The 13029-nt window shown below is 40.1% G+C and overlaps 1 protein-coding gene across 1 annotated transcript in view; it reads left to right on the forward strand.

Annotated features, from left to right (window-relative positions):
- The window catches only part of FBXO16 (F-box protein 16), a 52777-nt gene that overhangs the window by 19009 nt on the left and 20739 nt on the right, over positions 1–13029 (forward strand). Inside the window, exons 4-5 of the mRNA XM_040236569.1 lie at positions 5964–6170; positions 11442–11606. Coding sequence (XP_040092503.1) covers positions 5964–6170; positions 11442–11606 — 372 coding nt within the window. The remainder of the gene's footprint in view (positions 1–5963; positions 6171–11441; positions 11607–13029) is intronic.

The raw sequence follows: 13029 nt of genomic DNA on the forward strand, positions 1-13029 counted from the left end.
TATTGATTATATATGATATTAATATTAAAAAGGAAGTAACTATAAAATGAGGTAAAATGGACTCTGAGGGAGAGGGAGAGGGTGGGATGATTTCGGAGAATGGCATTGAAACATGTATACTATCATGTAAGAAATGAATTGCTAGTCTATGTTTGATGCAGGATTCAGGATGCTTGGGGCTGGTGCATGGGGATGATCCAGAGAGATGATATGGGGTGGGAGGTGGGAGGGAGATTCAGGATTGGGAGCTTGTATACACCCGTGGTGGATTCATGTCAATGTATGGCAAAAACAATACAGTATTGTAAAGTAAAATAAACTAAAAAAAAAATTAAAAATAAATAAATAAAAATAAAAAGGGAGTAACTATAAAATGAGGTATCATACATGGTACCAGGATAAGAAAATGGTCCTAGCTGATCCCCTGTCTCACACATTAGATCCCTGGCTATGATGTCATGGCTCTATTTTCTTGAAGAGCTGAAGGAAGAGATGTGGGATAGATATATATATACTACTATATATAAAATAGATTAAAAAAAAATAAAACCAGGAACCTACTATATAGCACAAAGAACTATATCCAATATCTTATAATATCCTACAGTGGAAAAGAATCGAAAACAATATGTGTGTGTGTGTGTGTGTGCATATTTATATCTGAATCACTGTGCTATATACCTGAAACATTGTAAATTAACAATGCTTCAATTTAGAAATTTTTTAAAAAAAGAGAAAGATACTGGGCAATTACCAAATTCATGTACAGTTAATTCTTCCATGGATTATCTACTTTTTGGATTATTCCCAGCACCTTTTAAATTCCAAGGGGATTTTCCCCAGCTATTAAGCATTCTTCTCAGTCATCTACCCACCTTCAACTGGTAGAAGTTCAAGGAATGCAAATTCATTTTCTATTAGCCTAAATAAACACAATTAGAAAGGAGAAACCCCTGAGGCAAAGAACACCTATCAAAGCCAAATATAAATTATCTTTGACTGTTATAATCAGGGAAATAAATGAGAAACCAATGTAATTATCTTTTTAATCTCTAGAGGGAAAGGTTTGAATGTTTTCTTTTATAGATTTCTTCAGCACTTTATAATCCTAATGTTCTTTTATATTCATTCTAAATCACTGTTCTTCAATCTGAGCCTGTTCTCTTCTTGTGGGCATCCGTGAAAATAATTGAGCTGAACTCAATCCTTCCAAATGTACTTCCTGTCCTTGTTAATGTACAAACATGGTACCTTTATGCTTTGCAATTTAATTATTTGCATATCTAGTGATTTACCCCTCATGCTTATTATTTTTAACATCGCTATGATATTTTGTAACAGGGGTCCCCAACCTCTGGACCACAGACCCATTGGTACCTCCCATCAGATCAGCAGTGGCACTGCATTAGAAATAAAGTGCACAATAAATGTAATGCTATGGTTTTTCCAGTAGTCATGTATGGAGGTGAGATTTGAACCATAAAGAAGGCTGAGCGATGAAGTATTGGTGCTTTTGAACTGTGGTGTTGGAGAAGACTCTTGAGAGTCCCTTGGACTGCAAGGAGATCAAACCAGTCAATCCTAAAGGAAGTCAGTCCTGAATATTCATTGGAAGGACTGATGCTGAAGCTGAAACTCCAATACTTTGGCCACCTGATGCGAAGAACTGACTCATTTGAAAACACCCTGATGCTGGGAAAGACTGAAAGCAGGAGGAGAAAGGGGACGCCAGAGGACCAGATGGTAGGAAAACATCATTGACTCAGGACATGAGTTTGAGCCAGCCCCAGGAGATGGCAAAGGACAGGGAAGTCTGGCATGCTGCAGCCCATGGAGTTGCAAAGAGTCAGACATGACTGAGCAACTGAACTACAACAAAATGTAATGCGCTTGAATCACCCCGCAGCCATCCCTCTCTGCCTGTTCCCCCAGTCCGTGGAAAAATTCTCTTCTATGAAACTGGTCCCTGGTGCCAAAAAGGTTGGGGACCACTGTTTATAATATTAGCTACCATGACTACAATGAGTCATACACTCTATTAAGAATTTTGTACATATTTTCATTTATTTAATCTTCCCAGTAACTCTAAATTTAGATATAATTATTCTCAATGTATAAATGAAGAAATTAAGAGGTTCTTAGTGAGAATCTGAATGGCCTCATTCCCAAAGCCCCCATGCATGCTTAATGCCATATTTTCTCTTATCATGTTGCTGAGCTGATCCACTATTGTGAGGCATTTGGGGTTATTTCTGATTTACTCTAACGCTAATTATATCCCATAAAAATTTTTTCATAACCCTAATCATCCTGGGTCCCCACGTAGCTCAGTTTCTACAGAGTAGCATGTAGCACTGCCCAAAGTAATTTTAAAGATGAAGACCAATTTTCATGTTGTCTCTCAAAGAAAAATCACAGGGGATCCAATTCAGAGCTCATAACAATACTTACCAGATCCCCTTTCTTAATTCCCCAGTTCTCTCACACTGTAAAACTGCTGGCAAGGCAGTTACAGTCTGGACCACCACAAGCTCCCTTCAAGCCAAACCCCTGCAGCTCTCCTGTCTCCATATGCCCCCCACTGGCTCCTTGTTTTAGAGATCACCGCAGCATCGTGGGCTGGCCCTTCCCCTGGCCCTCGCCACTCTGGTCTGGCTTCTCTATCATTCTAATAACCCATCCCCAAAGGAAAGAAGTCTCATTTTATGTTAGTTGGAAATATGGACTGTGCAGAAACAGGCTGAGGGGAAATCTGGGAACATTCATACATGAATACATTTTATTCACTTACTTGTAAGTTAAGGTTTCTGATTTTTTTTTTCTTTCTTTCTTTTTAGAGTCCCCCCTCCCCCTTGAATGATAGTGTCCAAAGTGAGATTCATGAGCACTGAACAGATCTGTTAACAGCAAACAGTTTTTGTTTTATTTAAAATTCTTTGTTTTGGCTGCACTGGGTCTTTGTTGCAGCACACAGGCTTTCTCTAGTTGTGGCATGTGGGATCTTAGTTCCCTGAGCAGGTATCAACCCTAGTCCCTTGCATTGGAAGGCAGATTCTTTTTATTGATTTGTTCATGGCTGAGCTGGGTCTTCATTGCTGTGTGCGGGCTTTCTCTGGTTGGCGTGAGCATGGGACCACCCCTCTCTACTTGCAGTACGTGGTCTTCCTACTGCAGTGGCTTCTCTTGTTGCAGAGCACAGGCTCTAGGGTGCTTGGGCTTCGGTCTCTGTGGCGTGTGGGCTCAGCAGTTGTGACTCTCAGGCTTACTTGCCCTGCAGCATGTGGAATCATCCCAGACCAGGGATGGAACCCATGTCCCCTGCACTGGCAGATTCTTAACCACTGGACTACCAAGGAAGTCCCACAGTGAATGGTTTTAATCAAGAGGTATTCCAACTAATTTAAAAAAATAGATCCTATGATTATAAAGAAGTTGACTTGTCATAAGGCATGTCAAAAATACATTTTTACTTTGTATGCCTTTTTAGGTGGTCAATGTATTTTATGATTACAACTAAAGTATTATAAAATTCTGATTACTTTATAATCACTAGCAAATACCATATAGAATACAAGTAGCCCCAAACATCCCTGTTTTCTCTTCTCTAATGGACTAAAGAAGAAAACAGAGATTTAGACTCTGATAACAGCTCCTTCAGCTGGCAGCTGTTCCCATAAGAACCTTTCTTTTGATTTTGGCCAGCTTTCACGTTCTCATCTTTGATCAGTCACTAATCTTGGGAATGGCTGGGGTCATCACTGGGGAAAATTGTGAAGTAACCCAAGCATTTGTTTCGCATGCCCCAGATTGCTTTGGCATGTACTTCCTGTCTTTGGCACTCTTTTATTTTTTCCAGGTCCTGCTATCAACTTTTCCTCTCCAATCATATCAATCATTTACATATTAGTAGGACTTTAACTGGGGCTTCCCAGGTGGTGCTAGTGGTAAAGAATCCGCCTTCCAATGCAGGAGACCCAGAAGACGCAGGTTCAATCCCTGGGTTGGGAAGATCCCTTGGAATAGGAAATGGCACCCCATCCCAGTATTCTTGCCTAGAAAATTCCATGGACAGAGGACCCTAGTGGGCTCAGGAAAGACTCAGACAAGAGTGAGTGACTGAGAACACAAACACACACGCACACACACACACAAACACAGGACTTTAACCCTATATACTCCCCCTTCTCAGAGATATTTGTTCGTATTGCCTTATCTCTAATTGTGAATGCAAAGGTTTGTTTCTGGTCCTGGAGTTTTAATCACTAATGAGCTGATATAGAAACTGCTGGGGGAGACTGACTGCCCAAGTGTCTTCTCTTAAGGTTGTGCTGGTTTAAGATGCTTTGGCTTAGCTTTACAGTGATGCAAAAATGATAGACGTTCCGTGGAAAACATATTTAAAATTTTGTTTTGGGGTTTTTTTGGGAGGGGTGGCTAGCCATGTGCAGTAGGATACTCTCTTATGGTGCTGGGCAGCCAATGAGCCACAGCTCCCAGTCAGCCACTCGGTCACAAGAGTCCAGGCCAAATACACTTAAAATCATCACTACCCAGACAGCCATTCTGGTTTTCACGTTCAGTGTGCTTGCGTACATGCTAAGTTGCATCAGTCGTGTCCGACTCTGTGCAGCCCCATGGACTGTAGCCCACCAGGCTCCTCTGTCCATGGAAATCTCCAGGCAAGAATACTGGAGTGGGTTGCCATGCCCTTCTCCAGGTGTCAGTTCAGTTCAGTTCAGTCGCTCAGTCGTGTCCGACTCTTTGCAACGCCATGAATCGCAGCACGCCAGGCCTCCCTGTCCATCATCAACTCCCGGAGTTCATTCAGACTCACGTCCATCAAGTCTGTGATGCCATCCAGCCATCTCATCCTCTGTCGTCCCCTTCTCTTCCTGCCCCTAATCCCTCCCAGCATCAGAGTCTTTTCCAATGAGTCAACTCTTCGCATGAGGTGGCCAAAGTAATGGAGTTTCAGCTTCAGCATCATTCCCTCCAAAGAAATCCCAGGGCTGATCTCCTTCAGAATGGACTGGTTGGATCTCCTTGCAGTCCAAGGGACTCTCAAGAGTCTTCTCCAACACCACAGTTCAAAAGCATCAGTTCTTTGGTGCTCAGCTTTCTTCACAGTCCAACTCTCACATCCATAGATGACCACTGGAAAAACCAGGTGTAGTAGTTAATAAATTACATGAACTAGTCAACACTTTATTACAAAATAGGCTTTGTGGTAGATGATTTTGCCCAACTGTAGGTTCATTTGAGGGCTTTCTTGGTGGCTCAGTGATAAAGAATACCCCTGTCAATGCAGGAGACTCAGGTTTGATCCCTGGGTCAGGAAGATCCCATGGAGGAGGGCATGGCAACCCACTCCAGTATTCTTGCCTGGAGAATCCCATGAAGACAGGAGTCTGGTGGGCAACAGTTCATACGGTCGCAAAACAATTGAACATGACTGAGCAGCTTAACAACAGCAACAAGCAGCAAGGTTCATGTAAGTGTTCTGAGCACATTAAGGTAGACTGGGCTAAGCTAGGATGTTTGGTAGATTAAGTTTATTACAAGTGTTTTTAATTTATGATATATTCAACTTATGATGGATTAATTGGGATATAGCCCCATCAGAAGTTAAAGAAGATCTATATTTTACAAGTCTATATATATTCTCAGTTTATGACTATGACCAGCTCCGAAATTTTTCTGTAACTCCAAGTTTTGAGGTCAAGTGCACGTCTATGTCCACACCGGCCTTGCTTGGGCTCACACACACAAATGTGAGAAAGAACAGGTAGGTGGCAAAACGTGGGGTGTATTTGTTAGGGAAAGAAATGCATGCAATTCTTTAGGAATGAGTTACTAAACTCATTTTCTATGCAGTTCTTTATCTCTTTCGTAATGCGTCTCTGGTGTCAGACTAAACCTGGAGCTTTTTTTTTGTTGTTCTACTGTGCTTTTTTTTTTTCCAGTTTGACAAATGGACAGACACTCAGAGGAGAAGAATCCTGACAGGCCTGTTAGAACGCTGCTCCCTGTCACAGCAAAAGTTCTGCTGTCGAAAGCTTCAGGAGAAAATTCCAGCAGAAGCTCTGGATTTTACTACCAAGCTCCCACGGGTGTTATCTTTATATATCTTTTCTTTCCTGGACCCCCGAAGCCTTTGTCGTTGTGCACAGGTACAGATAGCCTAGAAAACACTGAAACTTGAGGGAAAAAAAGAAAGCACGTATACAAAACCAAGCACTGACAAGACGCTCACTACGTTCAGTTTGTGCAGTTTGAATTAGCCCCCATCTCTTTGTGTCTGGCTGTGCATTTAGTGCTCAAAGGGGAGAAAAAGTAAGCCATCACTAAGTGTCTATAAGACAGTATTAGCCAGTTGGGGAAATGTATACACATGTATATAATGGTTCATCAGCAGAGGACCATAGTAAAACCTTGAAGTGTAGAGTGCAGGCCATTCATAAATAGAAAAGTGCGAAATAAGGTGCCAATGTGATAAACACAGAAGCATGTGAGACTAAAGGAGTTCAGAGTGGGCAGATGTGCTCACAGGTTGGAAGAGCATCTGACCATTACTTTCTTACCAGTAATTCCATGGTGTATTCAAGTATATTTTTTAAGATATAAAATTGATAGTCATTTTGTTGATTTCTTTTCATAGTCTAGGAAGACCAGAAATTATGTTACTGTGCATTCACATGGTAACTTTAGTTTTTAAAATTGATAAAATGAAAAAAATTTTAATGAATGGAATAAGATAGATGACTTATTTAATAATTGGTGTTGGGACAATCAGGCAAATTAGCTGGAAAAAAATTCTAGAAGGATAAAAGATTGATATGAAATTATAGGAAACCATTTCATACTCAAAAGAGGGAATTCCCTGGTGGTCCATTGGTTAAGTCTCTGCTCTTTCACTGCTGAGGGCAGAAGTTCAATCCCTGTTTGGGGAACTAAGATCCTGTAAGCCACCAGGCATGACTAAAGGGGAAAAAAATGTAATTAAAGGAAACCTAGGGAAGGAAGCGGAGAAGGCAATGGCACCCCACTCCAGTACTCTTGCCTGGAAAATCCCACAGACAGAGGAGCCTGGTAGGCTGCGGTCCATGGGGTTGCTAAGAGTTGGACACAACTGAGCAACTTCCCTTTCACTTTTCACTTTCATGCATTGGAGAAGGAAATGACAACCTGCTCCAGTGTTCTTGCCTGGAGAATCCCAGGGATGGGGGAGCCTGGTGGGCTGCCGTCTATGGGGTTGCACAGAGTCGGACACAACTGAAGCAACTTAGCAGCAGCAGCTGCAGCAGCAGCAGGGAAGAAAGCTTTTGTGAGTAATCTATAATATTCAGAGTCTCAAAAGAAAATGTATAACTTAAAATCTTGCTTTATTTATTTTATATATTTTGTATATATATTATATATGCTTTATAAATAGAGAAAGCAAGATTTTAAGTTGTGATTATAAAAATTAAAATTTTCTCCATAGAGAAGAAAACTGTAAATAAATAGACACAGTAAACAGGAGGGAATTCCCTGGTAGTGGTTAGGATTCAGTGCTTTCACTGATGAGGGCTCAGGTTCAACCCCTGGCCTGGAGACTAAGAACCCACAAGCTGCTGCAGTGTGGCCAAAAAACAAAAAATTAAGATAAACAGGGGAAAAACATATTGCCCGCAAAGGGGTAATTTTCTTCTTTTTTAAAGAATGACTATAAATCTACATTAAGAAGAAAAAGAAATCAAAGCCTGGCAGAAAAATGAGCAAAGGAAGTGAACAAATAGTTCACAGAAAGAATAGCAGATCTTTCTAAAATAGGTAAAATGCTTCGCCTCGTTTTCATGCCATCTTTCGTGACTCAGATGGATTGAGTTTCTTTTTTTTCTTCTTTTAGTTTCTTTTTTAATGATAATATTTTATATTGTTGGGGGTGTGGGGAAACAAGGACCTTCATATGTTGTTGGGAGACAAATTGATGCAAACACCAAGGAGAGCAATTTGGTAGTGTTCAATTTTTAAATAAAGATTCCTGGACATTCCCTGGTGATCCAGTGGTTGAGACTCTGTGCTTTCACTACCAAGGATGTGAGTTTGATCCCTAGTCGGGGAACTGAGATCCTACATGCCATGCTGCTGCTGCTGCTGCTAAGTCACTTCAGTCGTGTCCGACTCTGTGCGACCCCATAGACGGCAGCCCACCAGGCTCCCCCGTCCCTGGGATTCTCCAGGCAAGAACACTGGAGTGGGTTGCCACTGCCTTCTCCAATGCATGAAAATGAAAAGTGAAAGTGAAGTCGCTCAGCCGTGTCCGACTCCCTGCAATCCTGTGGACTGCAGCCTTCCAGGCTGCTCCATCCACGGGATTTTCCAGGCAAGAGTACTGGAGTGGGTTGCTATTGCCTTCTCCAGCATGCCATGAGACATGGCTAAAAACTTAAAAAAAAATTTTAATGAAAAAAAATAAGATTACCTTTGGCCAGTAGTTCCACTTCTTGGAATTTGTCAGAAGCCTGTACTTCAACACATGCAAAATTTATGTCTGTGTGAGAATACTGCATCATTGTTTGTGGTAGCAAAAGGTTGGAAACAATGGAAATGTCTGCTAATAGCAGACTGGTTGCAACCATCTCCACAATATATCATCAATAAAAAAACAAAGGTGCAGAATTGGCCTACCATTTTGGAAAGAATAAAAGAATGTACCCATATTTGTTAACCTTCTGGAATGGCACACAAGAAGCCAGTCACAATGGTTACATTCAGGGAGGGAAATGAGTGGCTAGATGACAAGGATGAGAGAGATTTTTTTTTTTTTACTTTTTTTTTTACCGTGTACCCCTTGGTATCTTTGTATTTAGTATTGATGTACACATATTACTTATTCTAAAAATGAAACAATTTGTTTAAAAAAAGCATAGTGTTTTAAATGCTCAGTAATAGAGTATCATTCAGCCATATAATGAATTATTAGGCAGTCATTAGAAAGCATGTTTTGGAAGAACAGAGATGCTTATTATGTGTAAAATGAAGAAAGCATGATTTTGAATCGCATGCGGTTTCCCAATTTTGCTTTCACATATACCTGAAAAACAGAAAGGAAAATAACTCTACAAGCTTGTTGATAATGCTTGGTCGTCTCTGATTGACAGGGTTCTGGGTATTGTTTTTCTTCAAGTTTCTCAGAATTTTCCATGTTTTTCACAATGAGAATGTTATCATTCCAGGGAGATGTGATACGAAATAGCTAATCTTATCATCTATGTGTACCATATGTCAATCTTGGTAGATTTCAGCATCGTATTTTATTCCCAGAACTGACTGTGAAGCAATTGTTCTTTGCTGCTAAGTCGCTTCAGTCGTGTCTGACTCTGTGCGACCCCATAGACGGCAGCCCACCAGGCTCCCCCGTCCGTGGGATTCTCCAGGAAAGAACACTGGAGTGGATTGCCATTTCCTTCTCCAAATTGTTCTTTAGCTAGATTTAAAGTAAACAGTAAAGTCATTGCACCAAGATGAGCTTTGAGCTGTTTACAAATGTGGTGGGGGTTGTCTTACAGTTTTGAAAGCTCTTACCTACCCTCAACTTTCCTCACTCCTGTTTAGTTTTAAACAAACAAAAAGCAGCAAAAATCAAAAACAAAGCAAAAATTTATGTACTCCCAGTGCAGGGGGAGAACCCCAACTTAACTACCCGGGTCTAAACCAGATCTAAGTCAAAAGAGAAAAAGGGTGAGAATTGAGAAAAACTTTCTCCTCATCCCCTCCCTCCCAAACTCCACATCTTGATTGAATTAACTAACCATATGAGGATTAAGGGCAGTGTAGTTTCATTCTGGGTAGCACGAAGTGGTTATGATCTCTGTTTCTGCCTGCAGTATCAGATCCTCTAAGCCTTTTCCTCCATCTGGATCCTGAACCTACTGTTTCTCCTAATTGTGCCTCTTTCTGCTTCCTTCTCCCCTACATGTCTTATCTTCAGCCCATAAAATAATCCTGGATGTAATCAGAACTCCATACACAATGGATGGAAGGCGGGAGGAAGAGAGACAGATAAACAGATGGATGGGTAGCGAGTTCCATTACAGAGTGTTCTGCTCCTTTCGGGGGCACTGAAACATTATTTATTATTGAGTTAACCTTGAAAAAGAGACCAGTTTTCCAAGGATGAAGTGAATGTGAAGATTAGCTGTCATCTCTGCAATTCCTGATAAGAGACATGGAATGCCTAGTCTCAACTTTATAAATGTACTTGACTCTAGTTTCTACTAAGACTTATTTAAAACCTGGAATAAATTATTTTAAACACTACTACACATACTAGGGTCACCTCCACCATTTGCTGGATGTGTAGGATTAACCATAATGCTATGAAAATGGAATGTACAGAATACTTTAAAAAAATTTTTATTTGGCTGCCCCAGGTGTCAGTTGCAGCACGTGGGATCCAGTTCCCTAACCAGGGATCAAACCCTGGCCCCCTGCACTGAAAGCATAGAATCTTAGCCACTAGACCACCACGGAAGTCCCCAGGATAAATACTTAATGCTCTATTGAATCTTGAAGGCTATTTAGGACACACCAATATAGTATTAGTCATTGTGTTCCCTTTATAAAATTTATATTTAGTTAAATCATAAAAATGGAGGGAAAAACAGAAGCATATCATGAAAACAATAAGCAATGTACCAACCAGAGTTTCTGTAGCCTTCATATAACTTTCATACAGACTTCCAGAGATCTTTAGGAAGTTCCAAAGGCTTATCTGAAGCTTAGTTTCCCCATTTGCAAACGGACGATATTAATTATACTGCCCTTCAGGTTGTGATGAGGATGGTTAATAGATGCTCGATAAATATTAGTTGACTTGGATTCTGTCTGAATTAACATTTTTTTAAAAAAAAGAAAAAGGGGTACCCAAAGCCAGTGCTCTGTGAGAACCGGGAGGGATGGGATGGGGAGGGAGGTGGAAGTGCTGTTCAGGTTGGAGGGGACACATGTATACCTATTGCCAATGTATGGCAAAACCATCATAATGTTGTAAAGTAATTATCCTCCAATTAAAATAAATAAATAAAAATTTAAAAAAAAAATCCTCCTGCCTGGTTAGGAAGCACTTCAGGTAGGAGGTAACTTAGCTGTGATTTGGAGGAGAAGGACCAAAAAGAAACTAGTTGTGAATTCCAGCCCTGGTTTATCTAGTTAAAATTATGTTTGTTCTGATTCATTCATGGGTTTCCCCAGTGGCCAGCGGTAAAGAACCCGCCTGCAGTGCAGGAAACACTGAGAAGTGGGTTTGATCCCTGGGTCAGGAGGATCCCCCCGGAGGAGGGCATGGCAACCCACTCCAGAAAAAAAAAAAAGAAGTTCTGTCAGTACCAGGGTGACAGCTCAAAACCTAGAGAAAGTGGACATGTAAACTGAATAGTTTTTTAACATTGTTTTTCCAGGTGAGCTGGCATTGGAAGAATTTAACTGAACTGGATCAGCTCTGGATGCTAAAATGTTTACGGTTTAACTGGTACATCAATTTTTCCCCAAGCCCCTATGAGCAGGGTGTATGGAAGAAGCATTATATTCAAATGGTGAAAGAACTCCATGTTACCAAGCCCAAGGTAAATTTGGGAAAAGAAGCAACAGAATTACTAACATCAGCTACTTAGGAATTCTAGAACTAAGCTGGGGGAGGCCTTTGGTTCAAAAGAAATACACCATGACTACAAAATTCCCTTGTTCAAAGAACTTGACAGCTCTTTTCAAGATATCCATGTTAGTTGAAAGTCATCTGACACAGTTCCACCTAGGTTAGGACTTGGAGCTCCTCATTCTCTCCAGATTCCTGGATTTCTGTGTCTCTGATGCCTACAGTACACAATTCTGACACTGGGACTCTGTGGGTAATGTGCAGTATTTATTACCTATGGGTCATCAAATTTTACTTAACTAATTAAAGTTTTCTGTGATTCTACCAGGCAAACTGAAGTTTATGTTTCTATCATTTGTAAAGAAAAGTTTTGTAATAAATTAGTAATTAGGAAAGGGCATAATGGGCATATTAAAATTCTTTTTACTTTAGAAACTAGCAATGTAAAGTCCTTACATAGAATCGTAAACAGTAAATAATATGAGCATAAATTTTTCTAGTGGTTTTCTATGCGTTATATCCAATGTTTATGTTCATTCTTATAGTCACAGTTAATTAGATAACTTATGGGAAATTTTTATGACCTTTTTCTTTATGGCATGATCTATATACATGCAGAGTTGTGCATCGTTTTGTATAATAGAAGAGTTCCTGAAAATTATGTGTAAATTAAAATTTTTAGTTATTTTTAAAACCACAGGGATTGTTTTTATATAGAAAAGCTGCAGTGAGTCCTTTTTGAAGAATGCATTTGAAATACGAATAGTTGGTTCTTAACATGCTCATTTACATTTCATTTTATTGTGTTTACTTGAAATAGAAACCCTCTACATTTCATACAGTAATAAACTGCATAATTAATACTGTTATAATTACAATGATGAAAGCGGTCTTTCTGATTTCAATGATGGCTGTTCTTCATGAGAATTTCTTTTAAAAAGAAAATTTTTAAGTGCAGTAGTGGAAGAGTTATTTTAAAAATTACAATAGCTATGACTCCTTTTATCATAAGGCTTTCCTTAACTCTCATTCAACATCACTCATAGGCAGGGAAAGGCTTCATAGCTGAAGCTTGGGCTGTTCTGAGGCAGAGGAGAGAAAAATGATTAACAAAGTTGTAGAATGAAAAATTATTTTGAGTACTGTATGTAATACTGATTTTAATACTTGGTCTTCAACAATAACTCTTTTTCCAGAAACTATTTATGCACTTCTCTGGTAGCTCAGATGGTAAGGAATCTACCTGCAATGCAAGAGATGCAGGTTTGAGCCCCAGGTCAGGAAGATCCCGTGGAGAAGAGAATGGCAACCCACTCCAGTATTCTTGCCTGGAGGATCTCCATGGTTGGAGGAGCCTGGTGGGCTACAGTCCATGGGTTCATAAAGAGTTGGGC

The sequence above is a fragment of the Oryx dammah genome, unplaced genomic scaffold (genome assembly GCF_014754425.2).
Source record: "Oryx dammah isolate SB20612 unplaced genomic scaffold, SCBI_Odam_1.1 HiC_scaffold_1, whole genome shotgun sequence".
NCBI lineage: Eukaryota > Metazoa > Chordata > Mammalia > Artiodactyla > Bovidae > Oryx > Oryx dammah.